The sequence below is a fragment of the Sceloporus occidentalis genome, unplaced genomic scaffold (assembly GCF_023333645.1).
Source record: "Sceloporus occidentalis isolate IW3139 unplaced genomic scaffold, rSceOcc1.0.p SCAF_6, whole genome shotgun sequence".
Classification (NCBI taxonomy): domain Eukaryota; kingdom Metazoa; phylum Chordata; class Lepidosauria; order Squamata; family Phrynosomatidae; genus Sceloporus; species Sceloporus occidentalis.
In genome coordinates this window covers 37,939,446-37,960,029 of record NW_028316986.1, presented here as the reverse complement: position 1 = coordinate 37,960,029, position 20,584 = coordinate 37,939,446, and the positions used below count along the sequence as shown (strand labels likewise).

Below are 20,584 nucleotides of genomic sequence, written 5' to 3'. Positions count from 1 at the left end.
TGATCAAAGCAGCGAGCAGATGTGACAATACGGGCAGCTGAATACTGGACAGAGATTAAAGGATGGAGGTGTGAAAGAGGAAGCCCTGTCAGAAGGAGGTTACAATAATCTAGTTGAGAAACCACTAGGGCATGGACCAGAGTCTTGGCAGTAGAGGCTGAGAGGAATGGACGGATCTTGCCAACGTTGTGGAGAAAGAATCTACAAGCCTTGGAAGTGGCCTGGGTCTGGGGAATAAATGACAGGGAAGAGTCAAAAATGAAGCCAAGACTGCGGGCTTGATGAACCGGTTGAATAGAAGTGTCGTCGACAGAAACAGAAAAGGAATAGTGAAGGGTGGGTTTAGGTGGAAAGACAAGAAGCTCAGTCTTAGACATGTTGAGCTTCAAGCGCCGAAACCGCATCCACTGAGAGATGGCAGTCAGACAAGAAGAAACTTGCTGTTCAAGCCCCGTCGAAAGGTCAGGAGTGGAGAGATACAGCTGAGTATCGTCAGCGTACAGATGATAGGAGAAACCAAAAGAACTGATGAGTTTACCTAGGGACAGTGTATATAGAGAGAACAGAAGGGGACCCAAGACAGAGCCCTGGGGAACTCCAACAGATAGGGGAACAGAGGACGAAGTCTGACCACCCGTGACCACTGCAAAAGATCTGTCTGACAAGTAAGATTTAAACCAGTCGAGAGCAGAGTCGGAGAACCCAAGGTCAGAAAGTAAATCAACCAGGAGACAGTGATCAACAGTGTCAAAGGCCGCAGACAAATCAAGAAGAATGAGAATAGAGTAGAGAGAGAGATTAAAGATATAGAGGAGCGAGGGCAGAAGAGAAGGGGCTATAGAGATTAGGAGACAGGAGGGAATAGGATCAAGAGAACAGGTAGTAGGTTTGGAAGAATTTAGCAGTGTAGAGAGTTCATCCAGAGAAATAGGGGGAAACCCAGAGCGTTTATTAGTAGAAGGTACCAGGAGGTTAGTGGTAGGGGGCAAGTCGGGAGGAACTATTTCAGATCGAATAGTAGTGACTTTAGTGATGAAGTAGTTGGCGAAGTCAGTGGGGGAAAATGATGAGAAGACAGGGGGAGAGGAAGGTTTTAGTAGTGTATTGAAGCAGGAGAACAAACACTGCAGACGCCTCTCATTAGCGCAGATCAGCAATTTAAAATAGTTCTGTTTTGCCGTAGACAGAGCACGTGAAAAAGGTAAAAGGATGAATTTATAATGAATGAAATCAGCCAGTTCCCTAGACTTTTTCCAAAGACGTTCGGCTGCTCTAGAGCAGGACCGGAGGAACCTGATAGTGGGAGTGAGCCAGGGCTGAGGCCTAGTCATAGGGGAAGACATGCTTACAGATACAGGCGCAAAGCTGTTGAGAGTTGAAGAAAGAGTGGAATTACATAAAGACATTGCTGAATCAACAGAGTCTCCAAGATCAAGAGAAGAGAGAGATGAATTCAAAGTCTTACTGAGATGGTCAGAGTTAACAGACTGAAGGTTGCGGAAATGGCACTGGACAGTACGACGAGGAGGTGGGATATAAATAAGAGTAAAAGAAATTAAATGGTGGTCAGACAATGGAAAATCAGATGCCAGGTAGTCGGAAATGACACATTTAGCTGCAAGAATTAGGTCGAGACAGTGACTAGAAGAATGGGTTGAGGAGTTAGAATGAGGCTGAAGGCCAAAAGAAGCAAACAGGAAGCTAAGGCGAGATGAAGAAGGATTGTTGGCATTGTCAAGGTGAATATTAAAGTCACCTAGGATCAGAGAAGGGATTTCATCAGATAGAAAAAATGTCAGCCAAGATTCAAAGTCAGATAGGAACTGGGTAGCAGAACCAGGACGGCGATAGATGACAGCAACTCGGAGCTGTAAAGGAAAAAAGAGTCGAATACAGTGGGACTCGAATGAAGAGAAACAATAGCTGGGGGGGGGGGGGGGAGAAAGAACTTGAAACTGGCAGGAATTGGACAATAGTATACCGACCCCTCCTCCTCGACCCTCAGGGCGGCTCGTGTGAGTGAATGAGAGACCACCAAAAGAAAGGGCAGCGGAGGTAGCAGTATCATGGGCAGGGAGCCAGGTTTCAGTAAGAGCGAGAAGGTTAAATGATCTAGAGAGAAAAAGATCATGGACAGCAGTCGCTTTCGGAGCAACAGAGCAACAGTTTCAAAGTGAACACAGGAATGGAAGCTGGGAGATAGGAAGAGGTCGAATAGGGATCAGGTTAGGAGAGATGTGTGGAGCCATGGGAGGAAAGGATTTAGTAAGCGATAATCAAAAGAAGAGAAGATAACAATGACAAAAGTAGGAATATAATAGCCGACTGTACTTGGTAATATTGCCTAAATACCACAAGGCACAAGGGATTTAATAGAGAAGGAAGGGGTGGGATTGGAAGCCTTTGCTCAAGGTCCCAGCTGCTGAGAGTGATGGAAGGAGAGGTGGCTGATGGATGCAGGGAAGGAAAGCTCTATCCCTTGAGGCAGGCCTGATAGAACAGACTCAATCTTCAGATGGATGTAGGAATGGGAGGTCCTTTCCCTTGAGGCGGGCCTGGTGGATGAAAGTCACTCCTCAGATGGATGTAGGAAAGAGAGGCCCTTTCCGCTGAGGGAGGCCTGGTGGATGAAAGTCACTCCTCAGATGGCTGCAGGGAGGACAGTCTAGAGACAGTTGAAGGCGTTACTGGCTCTCTCTTTCTTTGAAAGGATCCACTGCAGGCAGGGATCCCTCTCTCACACACATGAAGTGCTGGTTGTGAAAATCCAGGAAAGATCATTAAATCTGGGATCAATCATAGTGTTGTGGTAAAATTCACTTCCCTCTAACTAGTGTCAGGATTGGAAATAAATTCAGTTTTAACAAGAAAGCCTCATCATGGTGGAAAATGTCATCACTTTAGGGAGTAGGGCAAGGGGGAAAGAGGAATAACTATGGGAGAATGAGATATTGGTCCCCATAAGAATTCTGTCTTCAAATGAAATGTTCCTTCACTTTCCAAATTTCTAGCATTGCAGAGAGTAAGACAGTGAAAATTGTTCATACCTCAAATGCTTGTATGTACTGTGTTCACATTTCTTTGATAACTTTGCCTGCCTCTTTTCTTTGAATGCTTTGACTGTATTTCTGAATGTTCAACTGAAGTTTGAATTACAACCATGCCAGAAATTCAGGGGATGAGAAAAAATGTCATGAAAGAGACAGAATTCTTATTTGCAGAGGGACACTGTTGTCATTTTTGCCCTGTCCATAGATGCACCTCTGGAGTAGAGAGATGACGTACGTATGAGTTACAGGTTTGTGAGTGATCACGGTCACAATGGCAAACCATGATTTGCTGTTATGGCTGAATTCAATTTACTCTGGTATTTTACATGCACATAATCTTTAACAGGTGAAGCTACAAATTATCTAATTTAGCAAATGTATGATGTTGTTCTCTGTCAAACAATTTTTGAAATACTAAATTACTGTGATGCTTACTTGCTAATTAGCTTACTTGCTGTTCACCGCTATGATCTTTGGAATAGCGGTATAAATAAAACTTATTATTATTATTATTATTATTATTATGTTAATTGTCTTCGGCTCAGATGGGTTTTTAATTTTTTAAAAAAATAAATAAACCATTGAATAAACATTCTAAAACTAATAATAATAATAATAATAATAATAAAATTTATTTGTATCCCACCCCTCTGAGAACAATTGGGGCGGCTAACAAGTTAAAAATACAAAACATATCAAATCCCTAGTACCCTACCCCCTTAAAAAGGTATTAAATCTAATAGAGAATTAAAACCATACAAGTTAAAACTGACCCAAAGGTCAAACAACATAACAATAATCAATATAACAGTAATCAATGGGAGTGGCGGTATCTATTTATTCATAGGAGTTTCCTGAGGCCGGGTTCTCTATTCTGGAAAGGCCTGCCGGAAGAGATCTGTCTTAACAGCCTTTTAAAAGCTGTCTAAGGATGTAAGCAGACGGATCTCATCTGGCAGTCCGTTCCACAGTCTGAAGGCGATGATGGAAAATGTCTTCTGGGAGGTAGCCGAAAGTCTAGATGTTTGTGACTGAAGTAGGCCTCTCCCAGAGGAGCGGAGTGCATGGGAAGGATTATAGGGGAGAAGGCGGTCCCGAAGATAGTTTGTACCCAAGCCATTTAAGGCTTTAAAGGTAATAACCAACACCTTGTACTGGGCCCGGAAACTAATAGGCAGCCAGTGGAGGGACTTTAGAACCGGAGAAATATGATCTCTCCTAGATGTTCCGGAAATTACTCTGGTTGCCATATTCTGTACTAGTTGCAGTTTCCGGATCAAGTACGAGGGTAGCCCCATGTAGAGCGCATTACAGAAATCTAGACGTGAGGTTACCAGTGCATGGACAACTGTCTCAAGATCCCTTACTTCCAGGAAAGGGCGCAGCTGGCGTATCAGCTGAAACTGATAACAAGCACTCTTGACTGTCGCATTTACCTGATTCAACATCAGGAGCAATGAATCAAGGAGCACCCCCAAACTGCGAACGCAGTCCTTGACAGAGAGTGTGACCCCGTCTAGGATTGGAGGTTGCAACCTGATTCCTGGTTTCAGGGCTGCTACCATGAGCACCTCCGTTTTGTTTGGATTCAGTCTCAATCTGTTTTTCCTCATCCAGCCCATTACTGCCCGAAGACATTTATTGAGAGAGGAGATGCCATCAGAATTCGAGGCCAACGAACGAGACATGGAGAAATAGATTTGGGTGTCATCAGCATACTGATAACACCCAGCTCCATGACTCCGAATGATCTCACCCAGCAGCTTCATATAGATGGTGAACAACATCAGGGACAGGATAGCACCCTGTGGGACTCCACAGGTGAACTCCCTTTTACTGGAGCAACTGTCCCCGAGCATCACCTTCTGGGATCTGCCCAAGAGGAAGAAATGGAACCACTGCAATGCAGTGCCTCCAATTCCCAATCCCCTCAGGCGATCAAAGAGAATACCATGATCTATTGTGTCAAAAGCCGCTGAGAGGTCTAAAAGCACCAACAGGGTCACACTGCCCCTGTCGATGCTCAGACGCAGATCGTCGGTCAAGACAACCATGGCAGTCTCAACCCCAAAGCCTGTCCTGAAGCCAGTTTGAAATGGGTCAAGATAATCGGTTTCATCCAAGACAGCTTAGAGTTGAAGAGTAACCGCCCTCTCGATTACCTTGCTCAAGATTGGCAACAAAGAGACTGGCCTATAGTTGTTCATATCCAGGGGGTCCAGGGAAGGTTTTTTTCAGAAGCGGCCTAACAGCCGCTTCCTTTAAATAAGATGGAATATAACCTTCCCTGAAGGATGCATTGATGATGTTCGTAAGGAACTGTCTTACTGCGTCCCCGTCCCCCCGGACGACCAGCCATGATGGGCAAGGGTTGAGTGGGCAAGTTGTTTTCCTCGTTCTACCAAGGAGCTTACATTTGTGGGAGTATATTGAATAACTACAAATTTGTAAATCAATGGAACATTTTCCTGATGTGGGTTTTTGTGGGTTTTTCAGGCTATGTGGCCATGGATGCCAGCTATGAAAAACCTTCGACTTCATGTTTTCCTGATAATACAGGGAACAGAATTAATTTCAGCAAGGAAGTGGAAATATAGGGTAAGCACTAATCCTTTTCTATTGATAAAACACAGAACTCAAAATGTTTTTGACTGGGTTGGACTGTGCCCCAATTTATTAGTGTAATAATGGGTAATCACTGCATTACACTTAGGAGTTCTATGCTTTTCAGTAAATTAATTTAGATGGTTCAGCTGTATAATTCTCCCAAGAAATAAACTTCAGCAGTAGCTGCCTAGGTATACAGAATTAAAAGCCTTAAAGACAGCTACATGGTCAGAGGGAATGATACTAATGCCCAAGAGAACTGTCTATAATTAGCTGTCATTTATACAGCTACTTCCTTCAGCACATATCAAATACACATAATTAATGTTTGCTAATAGTGGACCTGTTCTATGGAGAGCTAGTCCAGTAAGCTGTATGAGCACAAGTGGTGTATGCACAACAGATTTAATTCTGTAGACCAAAATGTGCATTGTTGTTTCCTTTAAAAAGGATAAACAACAATGTCTGTGTGTGGGGGGGGGGGGGGGAGAGTAGAGCAAGACCAGAAGGATGTAGAAGGAATTGTTTTCTCTGTCAATTCAATTTTCTGTTTCCTCATCAGTAGCATAATTACAGATGTGTGTAATATGATGTAGATCTATACAGGGCTCAAGGTTTCTCAAAGTTTCTACTTTTTCCAGATTTACATCCAGTTCATCCCAAATATATGTCCGTTCTTCTGCACAAATTTTCCTTAAAATGCACTTTTGCATAATTTTTTGCTCTATATGCACATTTTTGTAAGTGATTTTCCCAATATTGTACATTTTTAAATGTTATTTTCTCAGTATATACATTTCTGACATTCACTTTTGGATATATGAATTTTTAAAATGGGAGAATTCCATTATAAAATTTGCCCCAGAGAGTAGGACAGGTCTAATGGTTTTAAGTAGCAAGGAGGTAGTTTTTTTTTTATTGAAATTAGAAGGAGCTTCTTAACAGTAAGAGCTGTTTGACAATGGAACTAAATACCTAAAGAGTTGGTGGGGTATTTTTCTCTGGCCAATTTCAAATAGAGGCTAGACATCTCCCTAATGGGGAGGATCTAGCTGAGTTTGTTGCATTGAGCAACTGGACTCCATGGCTTATGGGACCCCTTTCAATTCTAAGATTCTATGAAATTTCAAAGGATAATGAGTTTTTGTTCACATATTGTCTTTTTTCTGAAGCTGTCCTTGGGATGAAGGGTGTTCCAGCCCAAGATCAAGAAAATTTTCTCATTTTTGCAAAACATTCAGCATTTGAGTTTAAATTATATTCATAATCTTGCCTATTTTGATTGTATTCAATTGGTTTTTTATCTGTTGATGGACTGTTTGGCTTACAGTGGTACTGCTTCGGTTTTATATTTGTATTACTCTTTTCCCTTCCTATATTTCTTTTATTTTTCTTAAATTAGATTGTACACCTTTGGCAAGGCTGTTGTATCTTTTATTGTTTTATTCTGTGAAATGCTATGTACACTGATGATGCTACAGAAATTAATAAAGAAGAGGAGGAGGAAGAAGAAGAGGAGGAGCCATAAGAAAAGAGATCTGACACCTTCAAATATCCTATTCATATTCAGCAACTGGACAGCAGACTCAGCAGTTTGCATTGGTTATATTACCCAGTTACATTTTTTTTCTGCTTTGGTAAGATGTATTCTTTAAAAAATTGTATCACTACATATGGATATCTGCATATAAAATTTCATTCAGATTAGTGCCCTCTTCTCTCTCTCTCTCTCTCTCTTTTTTAAGGAAGGAAAATAATATGTTAACTGGCCATTCTTTTCTTGTTGCAGGTAGCCATAGGTGTTGGATTTAAAATTGGGGAACAGCATGGGATCTCAGGAGCATGACCCAGGATGTAGCTCTGTTCTGCATGGTCCTGGGAGCATTCCTTCATGCAAATAACAGGTCAAAGAGTTTCAGTGTAAAAGCATTTTTCCATAGTCGTATGGCTGGGGCTGCATCTGCACTGCAGAAAAATCCATTTTGCCACCAGTTTAATTGCCATGGTTCAATGTTATGGAATTCTGGGAATTTCAGTTTGTTGTGGCAGCAGAGCTCTCTGACAGAGAAGACTAAATGTTTCACAAAACTACAATTTCCAGAATTCTATAGCATTCAGCCATGACATTTAAGTGGTGGCAAATTGGATTATTTCTGCAGTTCTTCTTTAATGTTTGAAGCTTGCAGGGAAATCATACTCATCCTCAAGCTTTTACCCTGGTATTCTAGATGTGATTCATGACAGCTAGAAATTCCATAGGAAAAGAAATACTCTACATATACTCAGATGGATAAAAAAAAAATTATATGTTCCATTCCTACTATACATTCTGGTAAGGGCATATTTTCTATTAATTTTATATTCCTTAAATCTGAAATTGATGAGTACATCCAAACTATAAACCTGAAATTTCTTCCAAAGGATTGTGACACCATCAAACACAGGTTGAAATTTCTATTACCTAATTTTTTTTCCACTGATTTTTTTCCACTGATCAGGAACATGTGTCTTTTTTCTGGATTCAGTTTTAATTTGTTCAACATCATGCACTCAAAGTCATGCAATCATGCAATCTATTAATTACACCAAACACTGATTCTGAACGATAGGTTTCCTTGTATTTAGATGGAAAGTAGATATGCAAACATGCATAATGCAAATGCCAATGTTTTTACACAAATAATGTTTTTGCTATTAGAAAGTACTCAAATATGAAAAATAATTTTTAAAATGTGAGGAAAGCTTCATAATCTTGTCCTGCAAAGGATGGGGGGTATCAAAATTCTTCCTTCCTATGTGCTGAAATGAAATAAGTGAAGTTTAACACCCCAAAGTTAAATAGCATGGGGGATAAGATATGCCAAAATGTCAGTGGCCACCATGTACCAATAGTCATAGTGTTGAAAAAAAGTTTTATGTCATCACTTTCTCCTCTTCAGCCCACAGTAGAACACAGTGTTTCCAAGTCTCATCCTAGATAGGCAGTTCAGCAAGATACCATGGTACTGGTATGAAAAGTTCTAAGAAATCCACTTAAACCACCAGGGACACACTCCTTTTGTCCCATTTTTGGTCTCAATAATCCACAAAGGTGACCAAATCACTCAGTACCAAATCAGATTGAAATAGACCTGCATAACCTGACTCACCCAAAAACTCTTGAGCTAAGATGCCTGAGATGTGTACAGTCACAGGGCAACTATCATCTTGGCTCTCGGGGCCTGTTTTGAAACCTCATCAGAAATGCCTCTAATTATCTTCATTCTGCAAAAGATTCACAATCCAACAGAATGAGGCACTGTTTAGTTGTTTTTCACTTTGTGTGCATGTGCATGTGTGTCATATAAACCAAAGCACATACTATAACCATGATAAATCACTTTTTAATCAGTAATAATTTTGCACTAAGTGCTGTGTTAAATGCCCTTTGTTTCACTACTTAAACTGTCAATGCAACTAACAATGGGAGTTGCAGACCAGGACCTGTCATTAAGTGTTGGAAAGGGGAAGGAGGGGAAAGAGGAATCAATACAATTTTTAATTAAAGATGCCTCATGACTAGCACTCTTAAACAAGGAATTCTCCTTGTCAGAACATCTAGCCTTTAAACCCTGTTCCATATTCTGTCAGTTCAGAAGTTAACAGATGGGAAAGTGGAAAGGATTTGTAATGATTTGTTTCCTGAAACAGGGGAAGGATGATTCTGTGAAGGGGCAGGAGAGTTTTTAGAAAGTGATGATCAGATCCTTATAAAATCAAGTGGATTGACCTTAGGATAACATAGGCTGATACTGTTGCCCCTTGAAACCAGTAGGGAGGTTTCTCCTTTTAAAGGTATTCTGGAAAAAAAATTGATAGAGTTCAATAGTAACATATTCTTGTTAGTCAAATTCACAATATAAATGGGACTAGATAGAGATATAGGTACAGAAACAGACAGACAGACAAACAGACAGACAGACAGACAGACACACACACACACACACACACAGAGACTTGTATCCTGTCATTCCTCCAAAGAGTTCAGTACAACAAACACATCTCTAGTCTTGCCCAGTTTAATCCTCACAACAAACATGCAAGGTGTGCCTTGGCTCTGGCAAATTCAAATCTGCATCTCCCAAATCCAACACTCCAAACTAAACTATTCTCAAATAATCTGGATAGCCTTGACAGCAACCCCCCTGGGCTGAAACTTCTGCTCCTTAATGTCAGGTCTGTGAATGGAAAAAGATCTTGGAGAAACATGACAACCTGGCTGAAACGGCAGAGAAGTTTTATCAGCTTTGTCCACCTGGGTTTGTCCACTTGTCCACCAGCTTTGTCCAGCTGTGACATGAAAAAAGGATGGCCACTTATTTTACCCACATTATTCCAAATATATCTAAATTTAAAATTGAATTTGTACATAGGGATCAGCATATAAAATTTTATGCAGATTAGTGCCCTCTTCTCTTTTGGAAGTGTGTGTGATAGAGCGGTCTTTTAGAATTTGGGGGTTCAGTGTCATCAAAATGCTGATGACACAAGTCTCTCTCTCCTTTCTATCTGACTCCAAGGAAGCTGTTTCTTCACTAGACCAATGTCTACTATCAGTAATGGACTGGATGAGGGTGAACAAACTGATACTTAATCCAGAAAAGACAGAGATGCACCTGATCAGTCAGAAGATCAGGGATCAGAGATTCAGCCTGTGTTGCATGGTTACACTCCCCCTGAAATCTCTGGTTCAGAGCCTGGGTATTTTTGAACTTGAATCTGAGCCTGGGTGCCCAGGCTTCAGCTGTGGCCAGGAGTGCATTTGCACAGTTATGCCTGTTCCTTGAAAAGTCAGATCTGGCTACAGTGGCACATACCTTGATTACATCCCATTTGGACTACTGTAACACACTCTATGTGGGACTGCCTTTGGAAACTGTTCAGAAATTTCAGTGGGTTCAGAATGCTGCAGCCAGGCTGTTGAACGGGGGTAGGTACAGGGTTCATGGGACCCCCCTCCTGCTCCAGTTGAAACAGCTGCATTGGCTACCAGACTGTTTCCAAGCAGTGCAGCTGTTTTTTCCCTTTAAAGCCCTATATGGCTTGGGTTCAAACTATTTGAAAGACCGTATCTCCTTATACAAAAAAGGGCTTGCACTGAGATCTCCAGGGGAAGGTTTTATTACAGTGCCACCACCCTCACAGGCTTGGTTGGTGAGAACTCAGGAGAGGGCCTTCTCAGTGGCTGCTCCCAGGCTGTGGAACTCTCTTCCACAGGAGGTCCAGTTGGCTCACTCCTTCCTCTCTTCCTGCTGGCAAGCAGGTGAAGATGTTTTCATTTAGGCATGCCTTTGAATTTAAACAATGGAGTCGCAGTGTGTGAAGCAGTGTGATTGTATATATATATATATATATATATATATGGCCAATCTTTTATTGAAATTGTGTTCAAAGTATGTTTTAAGTGTTTTTAGTGTTTCAGCTGTCACATTTAAGTAATTGTGATGTTTAATTCCTTTTTAACATTTTTTAAAATTAACATTTTAATTTGATCTTTGTAAAATCATTGTAAGGTGTCTTGCATCCCGTTTTGGGAGAGAACCGGGATATAAGTGCAATAAATAAACAAGCTGTCATCTCCTTGTTTCCACATTCTGTCTTGTCTTTCTGAATATTTCTTTTCTATTTTTTTATGATTTTCTACAGCTGGGAACTGGCTATATAACCTGCCAATTATTTTCCCCCCTCACAGCCAAGGATGATACTGAGGGTGGTGGATAAATTGCTTACATAGCTAAAAATGTATCACCTATACAGAAAAGTAAAGTATCAGCAAGCTGGAGGAAACTCCACCGTTTTGAGAAACACAAAGAATCTTGGATCTCCCCCCCAAAAAAGTTCATTAGGAACATGTTTAGGACTCACAGAGTGGCATTTGCTTCTGGGTGAGCAAAGGAGTGAAATGGAAAACTTGGAGGGAGGGAGACAGACTGGAGCTATTTGAACAAAAAACCCTCATATTACACTGTTTTAGTGCAGAACTCACTTCTAAAGTAAGTTGTGCCTCAAACTCATTTGCTAGCAATAGTGAGCTTGCCCTTCATCAACATTAATGCTCTTTTCTTCACCAATAAGACAATGAAAAGTAGCATTTCTGGGGGAGATTTTGCCTTTTGATCTCTTCTCTGATCTAATGTAATTGTCCACTGGCAGAAGCGCTGTGAGGTGCAGAATAAAGTAATGAAGCTAATCTGATTTCCCACCCTGCAACCCCAGGATCTATGTGCCCTTTTTGTATTAGGTTCCTAATGAGATTCTCCAGTCTGCATTCTGGCAACCGGGTGGACTGATAGTCTAGGGAGGGATTTAGCATTTCATGTGGGGGACTGCCTCCATTTACATTCCAGCCTTAATGGATGCAAACCTGCCTGCCCTTGAGTGACAAGGCATCCCTCTCTCTTTCTAAAAGACAGCCTCACATGGGATTGAAAATCTTACTTTTCTGCACTGCAAGGCACAACTGAACGTGATGTTCCTGAAATACTGTGCAGACACACCCATGTATCCTCAGACTGAATGCAACCAACAAGTTGTAAAGCCATCACCTCAGCCCTTTGTGAAGACCTCAAAATCCAGTTGAGGTAGGTCAAGATAATCTATTCCCTTGAACAAAACTATGCCTTTCTATATACTTGATTATGTTTCACAGTATTGCTTTTAGTGCAATGGAAACCTCAAACAGAATCAAGGTTTGGAAGAAAGCAAGAGAGCTGGAATAGCATTCCCAAGATGAGGATTTTCCTGACCGAGACTGAAATCAGAGGTGATTTGGGAAGTTGTTTTTGGAACTACAGCTTCCAGGATCCCCCAGCCAGCAGTATCACTTTTCCAAAGCTCTACACAGAGCATTGATTAGCCTTTATGTTTTGGCTTCAACATATTAGTATCAAACCACCTGGGAATGTCCTAAAAATGGGGGAGGGGGGGAGGTTGCCAGCTGTGTTAGTGAGTTGCTTCAAAAACAACAACAGTAGGTTCTCCACATCCAAGGATTCAAGCATCTATGGTTTTAAAATATCGATCTATAGCTAGCTATCAAAAAGCAAGGCTTGGTTTTGCCATTGTAGATAAGGAATACCATTTTACTATCCATTATATTTAATAGGACTTGAACATCCACAGATTTTGACATCCCCAGAGGGCACTTGAACCAAACCCCAGTGGATGCCAAAGGCCCACTGTAAGAATCTTGTAATACTATACAGATACAGGTATAGGTATTTTGCTATTAAAATATTTATATCCTACCTAATAGGATATCAGGAAGGCAAATAAATCAATTCAAAACAACTTAACATAGGAGTAATCTTTACACACATTAAACAGTTTAAAACCATATACTTGCGTAGATTCAGACATGATAATTAGACCCTCAAAACTTTTATTAAAATATATGGTATAAGCTTTTTGGTCTATAAATCACTTCATCAGAGTAGCTAAAAGGTTAAGCCATAATAAAATTTGTTAGAACAACACAAAGTGTTAACTGGTGTCAGTTATAAGGATCATTCCTTGCTCTAATACAGTGGGCCCTTGGTATCCATTGGAGTTTAATTATAGGACCCCTGTGGATACGAAAATATGTGGGTGCTCAAATCCCATTAAATACATAGGCATAATAAATTGGTGTCCCTGATATAAAATGGCAAAATCAAAATTTGTTATTTGGAGTTAATATATTATTTAAATATTTCCATAGATAGTTGAATTCAATGATAAGTAATCCATGGATAACTGGTGCCACCTTTATCTTTACTAGCTGCCAGTCTGTTTCCAGACACAGTTCAAAGTGCTGGACATTACCTGCAAAGCCCTTTAGGCTTAGGTTCAGGCAACCTAACACTGTGTCTATTCACATGAGCCTGCCTGGAATCTGAGATCTATAGAAAAGGCTCTTCTTTCAAGCCTCACGACCCTCAAAGGTGAGAGAGAGCCTTCTTGGTGGCTGCCTCTAGGTATTATTATTATTATTATTATTATTATTATTATTATTCAAAGAGACCTTTACAAGTGAAGATTTTTAAATTCTGTAAGTTCTGTAAGAAGCTGCTGCATTGTTTTAAACGGTACATTTAAATATCTTATTGAAATGTATATTTTGAATTGTTTTAATATGGTTAACATTTATATGCTTAGTATGTTTAATATTTATTTATTGCATTTAATGGTTTAATTCTGTTTTAATGTTTACTTTTTGTGTGTTTTTAATTATGTTATGATCATTTTAATATGCAAACTGCCTTGAATCCCAATCTTAGTGGGAAAGAGGGATATAAATAAAGACATCATCATCAACAACAACACAGCAACCTTTAGTAAAACCTGGAAAATTTGCTAAAATTGCTAAAAGGTAGAGAAGCCAAACTGAACAAGAGGAAGAATTCAAAGAAATAGCCATGTTAGTCTGTAAAATCAGTAGATAGAGAGATCTTGTAGCACCTTAGAGACTAACTGAAAGAAATTAGCAGCATGAGCTTTCATAGACTTCAGTCTACTTCCTCAGATGCATTTCGTGGAGTGGAAGCCAGGTACAGACATATATATGCCATTGGTATGTGAGGATGTCAATACAAATTACAAGTCCTTTGTATATGGAAATGAAGTTGCAGGTCTGATTTTAATGATGGTCATTAATGCACAAAGACCTAGGAAACTGAACAAGAGGAAATTATTTATACATTCTCAGAGAGAAGAGCTTACACAACATTAAAACCAATCAGACTGAATGTACTATAGTGATCATATGTTGTAACTTACAAATCCCAAAAGTGAATTTACTGAAAGATGGTCAGATGCTGTTTAAACCTGGCAAGGAGCATTTGACTTGATGGGTCATATGATATTCATTCCTGTTCTACAACATCTAAATTGGACCACTTACCAAAAGAAGAACACCAGACTGTGACTTAGGAAGGCTGTGTTATGATTCCTGCTGCAGAATCAAATCCTTGTCCTCATAATCCCCCAGAGATGAGCTGTTGGGTTCAAAGGAGAAAATACTGATTCTAAAGTACGTTTTTCTCCCCCCTCCCCAACACACAAAACAAAACCTAATCCAGTGAGTTGAACCATTAGAAATAAGGACTAAAGGGAATCATTTATTATTTTATATAACCAAGATGTTGAAGAGATATTAAACAGCTTTTGCTGTCTTTTCTATAGGGCTATTCTCTGTATCACTCAAAGCACCATACATAATTCACAACACAGGAGCCCAGAACAAAATGGAGAGACTGAATTATCCATCCATTAAAGAAAAAGTGTTCCCTTCAGGTCAAGGTTGAAACCAGTGGTAAACCAGCATGAAAGAGACCCATATCTACAGCTCTGTGTAGATACTCTGGTTGTATCAAGCCCTGGGTAGTTTCATTACCAACCCCTATTAAAACAGTGATGTTATTTACAAGTCATATTTACTCTCTGGAAAAGTTGACAGCTGACTATGTGGAGTGGATGAGGAGAAGGGCATCTGTGTTTATAAAGATGCCATTGATTCCATTAGGAAAGGCCAAACAATGCCAGCCTGATCGCAGCCATGTATTCTGTTCACAGGGGTGTCCTGTCAGAGGTGTAAAGCATTACAACTTAGACTGAATACAAAAAACACCTCATTACTTCACAGGATAGGGAAGGCGGCTAGTTATCGGCAGCTAGTGTGACTTCAGGAGTACAGTTCATAGGGAGTAGATGCCATCTGGCTATCATTAAGTGGCTGATTGGGCCTTTCTGTGATTGACTGGTGATTGATTGACAGGTATTCAAGAAAAGAAAGCAACGCGTGTCAGCTAGACACCAGAGCCTTTTGTTTCAATCCTGCTGAATGTATTGTTTCAAATTTATCCAGGTAGCATTTTCCATGGGGGATTTTTCTCTTCTTCATTTTCGTTCCTCATGAAATCTCCGTTTGAGGTGCTTTAGAAGCAAGAGCAGAGAAGAAGCAGGGGAAAATAGAAATATAGCAAAAGGAAACAAAAGAAGAAAATTAAAAGGAAGGGTTATGGCTTGAACCTAGGCGCCACTAGATGTTGACATACATTTGACAATCAGCCCTTTGGGTCAATGTCATGCAAAAGAAGAACCATATGAGGCAGCCTAATATGATTACAGGAATGAAAGATCCCAAGGAGTCTATGTTGATGGAACTAACAGGGATATTGGTAACGTTGCAAACTAATTGGGCATTGTACTACAATAGGTTTATTTTATTTTTTAGAAAAGAAAATAGAAGAAATCTGAAAATGAAGGATTCAGTGGTTGTATTTTTCAGCACCTTTATACATTGGGACTCAATAAAGCCTACTGCTTCTTAAAAAAGGAAAAAGGAAAAGGAAAAAAAGGATGGTCTCCAAGCAGTTTATGAAGTGATAGATCATATATAAATAGGTTGTTTGCTCTCAGTACAGATGCCATCATTACTAACTACTTTCAGGCTCTTTGAGAGCTAAATAATTCCGTAATGCATCATTGAACATTTAGTTGCTTCGATAGCAGATGGTTTCAGGGGTCCATCTGCTCATAGCAATGTTTTCAACAAGCCCCCTTCACCTTCACCAAAAGGTTCGGAAGCATTGGAATATTCATTCTTCACCACAGGTGACTTTTCTCCTTTTTTTTGGAGCCCACCATATGCAGAGAGTGGGTAACTTTTTTGTTCAAGAAAAGGTGGTTAGAAGCAAGGCATTTAGTAGATATTAACCTAACACATATACATACACATGTACACAATTCAGGGTATGCCTGATTTGTTGAAATCATATACCATCTTATACTTAACATACCTCTATGTATACTTAGTAAGTAGTAGAGATGCTAAGAAACCCTGTTAATGAATTGCAAAGATATGCATTGGGATGTTGGCAAGAGTGCCTGATGAGTATGAAGACTGATGCACATTGGTGCACAATAAATATTATTGCACAATGCACATTTGGTCCTTTGCACACAAAGTATGTGCTCCATCACTAAGCTGCAATGGCTCCCTGTTGTGATAATTTTCTACATGCAGGGAAGAATTACCTCCAACACAGGAACATTGTGAAGCATGCAAAAAGGAAGGGGGGGAAAACACCAGACTTACTGTTAAGAATGGACCGGATTACATTCTCTTGTCTATCAATAAATCAATCTACTATTGATTGTATAATCAGGATTTGCCTTAGACCAACTTCACACATTAGGCAGGAAGCATCTTGAAAAAAGAGAGAGAGAGAGAGAGAGAGAGAGAAATGAAAGACAGAGAGACAGAGACAGAGAGAGAGCTCATTTCATTTAAGATCTGAATATCTTATGTTTTGTTACATTAGTAGAACATTTCACAGGCAAGATGTGCATGCATGATGTATCCCTGAAGTGTAAGACTAAGGCTGCATCCGTGCTAAAGAAATAATCCAGTTTGACACTACTTGACTGCAGTGGCTCAATGCTATAGAATTTTGGGAACTGTAGTTTTTCTGAGACATTTATCTTTCTCTGTCACAGTGCTCTGGTGCCACAACAAACCACATTTCCCAGAATTCTATAACATTAAGCCATGACAGTTAAAATGGTGTGAAACTGGATTATTTCTGGAGTCTGTATGCAGCCTCACTGGCACACAATCACTCATGCTTAACATACATATATACTGTTTGGTGAATGAGCATTACTTTCTCAAATTTTCCTGCAAATGCTAGCCAAAATCCTACATAGTTAAAACTGTATAACTGTGTATCATCTCCTGGTTCAGCCCCTAACCCCCCCTTTAGCAGCCAGCAGTAGCACTAAGCAATAAAAGTTTGTTCTGCTGACAAATGGGTGCAGTAGGGTGAGGTTTCCAGCCCCCTTGCATCAGTGATCTGTGGAGTAATGAGGAATTTGTGCTCTTTCTTCTGCTCCTTGCAACCTCACTTGTTGATGGGAAGGGGTGGAAACATTATCATGCTGCACTCTAAGCTCTAGCAAAACAGATCATCATTGCTTGTTGCAGCTGCTGGCTGTTAAGGTAGTTTGGAGGACATTTGCAGTTGTGGAAGTAGTGGGGATGGAAAGGATATGTTAAAATATCCCCAATAAATTTCAAAAACATGTTTCTCAAGTGTTGAGAAACCCTAATGAGAAGAATCCTGGACTGATGAGATACTTCACAGTTTGGGACTTATTTTGTACAAAATTTGCACATGGTTGTTTTGTGTAGAAAACAATATTTATTGTCCAGGAAGCAGCATCTTCTGCATGTTAAATAATATTTCAGTGCTGAAATGTTGATTCCTTTGCAGAAAATGTTGTGACTGGGGATTCATTCTGTGTAAAATTTGCACCCCATCTGATTTGCAAGGAAAACAGCATTTTCTGCTGAGGAATCAATATTTCAGCGTTCAAATGTTGTTTTCCACTTAGTAGATGCTGTTTTCTGTGCAAAATAATCAGGTGTGAATTTTGTGCATACTGAATTGCAAATAATCTTTGAAAATGTGTGGTTTTCAAATACATTTTTGCAGTGGGGAAAACAATTGCTGAAATTACTTATTGCTACTTTCAAGAAGAAACTTGAAGAATTACATCCCTATGCAATAATGCATAAGCTACAAATGTGTATGTCTAGCTAAGTCCAATAAGTGGAGCCAGTGTGGTGTAATGGTTTGAGCATTGGACTATGACTCTGGATACCAGGGTTCAAATCCTAGCTCAGCCATGAAAATCTGCTGGGTGACCTTGGGCAAGTCATACTCTCTTAGTCTCAAAGGATGGCAATGGTTACTCCCTCCCCTCTGAAGAAACCTGCCAAGAAAATCCTGTGCCAGGTTCACTTTAGGATTGGCATAAGTTGGAAACAACTTGAAGGCACATGGCAACAACAAGGCTAGCTTACATATTCATAACTGTCCAATAGTATTCCAGGCTGGATCTGTTTAGCAGACACTAATATAACACTGTCCACATAGGGCAGGTGAGAATATTATCTGCTTGTGTTATTGAATAGATAACTGAGTGGATTGCCATGACATACACCCACCTCATGTTAAAAAACATCTGTTCTGCATTTAGCAGGCACCTTAAGTGTCCAAAATGCAATGTTACACTTATGTTTTTCTTCATCAATGCTAGCTAGTTTCAGATAGTGCATTGTGTATTAATTCTTTCTCCCTTACTTAAAACGAATCTGTCAATTTCACATTTTCCACCATTCTTTTTTTTTTTCTTTTCAATGCCCCTTTGTCAAATTTATGAAGAGATATGGAAACTTCAGGAAGTTCTCAAAACTGACTGAAGCTCTCAGACATCTGAACTGATTTTAAAAATAGGCAGAACAATATTCACATGGAGAAGAGAATGTTATATCTGATCATTAAAGTGACAATTAAAATGACTTTTAAAACTACAACTACAACAAAGTAAAACCAATGCATACATATATTCTGAAATAAAGTAGTTCCTGATAGCTTTAATAAAAGCCACATTTTAACCTAGTACTAAAAAGAAGCCAATGTTGGTACCAGTTGGACCTTCAAAGAAGTCCACAACATGGTGTCACAGCCGAGAAGGTTCTCTCCAATGTCCTCTCAGCGTGCATTGTTCTCTGTTGGGCAATCATCTTATTTCCTTACCGTGCACAGGAGGAGCTGGTCATTTGTAACAATCAATCACACAGAGAAGCAGGAGTTACAAAGTGCTACCAATGTCACTATAGTAACTGCTTCACCTTTGACTGGTCATGAGTGCCTTACATGAAGCCATAGGCCAGAATCCAATGTTAGACTTTTTGTTAGACCCTTCTGCTTCCCTTAGAATTGACAATCATTTCCCTTCTTTCCTGCTTCCCCCTCTGTACCATCCAATTATAGGCTGGAGGCTGGGAAACACTCTGGAGCAGGGTTTTTTGTTTTTGTTTTTTGTTTTATATGTCATAAAGGACTACAATGGGGCAGGGTGAGAATTCAAACTACAGTCAATCCTCCGTTTTCATGGGAGATCTATTCTGGACTTCCTCACGAAAACAGAAACTCACCAGTATTCAAGTTCCATAGGCTTGAATGGTGGCTTGTACCTATGGGTGCATATGACCATGCACCATGGACACATGCTCCATTATGTTCCCCCTCCGTTTGCCGCTCACACATAAATGAGGGCATGAATTCCGGGGCTGTGCAAATAAAACACCCTGCAAAATTTCACAGATTAAAACCAGGACAAACATAGACAATCAACTTCTGAGTGTGGTCAAGATGGAAAATATTGCTAAAGAGGAAGAACATAGGAGCTAGGAGAGGCTGCAGCAACATGCTTTTGCCCAGATCTACAGAAAAAGGCAAATTTCCTCTCCCTTCTTTCCTATCTCCCCTGCTGAGTTAGCTGAGTGCAAACTACTTTTGCATTTTAAATTCAGTTTTTAGCAATTAAAGTAAGCTGAGAACAAACCATGAGGAGAAGAGAGAAACTCGGACACTTTTAAAGCAGCTGAAAAAGTGGGTAAGCAAAGCATTGGTCAAGGCTGTCATTGAAAAACTAGGAGATTTGGAAGGTATGGGATACAGAAATACATAATAAAATCCTGACCATAGATGCAGCGTGTTGGGATTATATGCAAGCACTGAACATGTTCTTGACCATCTAAAATGACTAAATAACAGTTATGCAACCTCAAATATCTATAAAAATAGGAATTCATCACTTTGTATAGCATGCCAAATGAAGGTGATGAAGACATACAGTTGCCAATGCTTAACTCTTGGATAAGTGAAACAGAACTACATGGACATATTTTCAGTATTGACTGATGGCAAGCATGTCACTATACCAGCCATTTGTCAGGCTGCTAATATCACAACACCATCATCACTTCACCTCACAGTAAAGCAGAGGCAACTCTCCAGAGAGTAACAGTTCTTCCACGTTGTCAGAAACACTGATTA

The 20,584-nt window shown here is 39.9% G+C and overlaps 1 protein-coding gene across 1 annotated transcript in view; it reads right to left on the bottom strand.

The window, feature by feature from the left end:
• Positions 1-14,612: 14,612 nt before the first annotated feature.
• The window catches only part of LOC149310622 (spermatogenesis-associated protein 17-like), a 230,652-nt gene continuing 224,680 nt past the window's right edge, over positions 14,613-20,584 (bottom strand). The window contains exon 10 of the mRNA XM_089529324.1: positions 14,613-14,671. Coding sequence (XP_089385450.1) covers positions 14,651-14,671 — 21 coding nt within the window. The 3' untranslated portion in view covers positions 14,613-14,650. The remainder of the gene's footprint in view (positions 14,672-20,584) is intronic.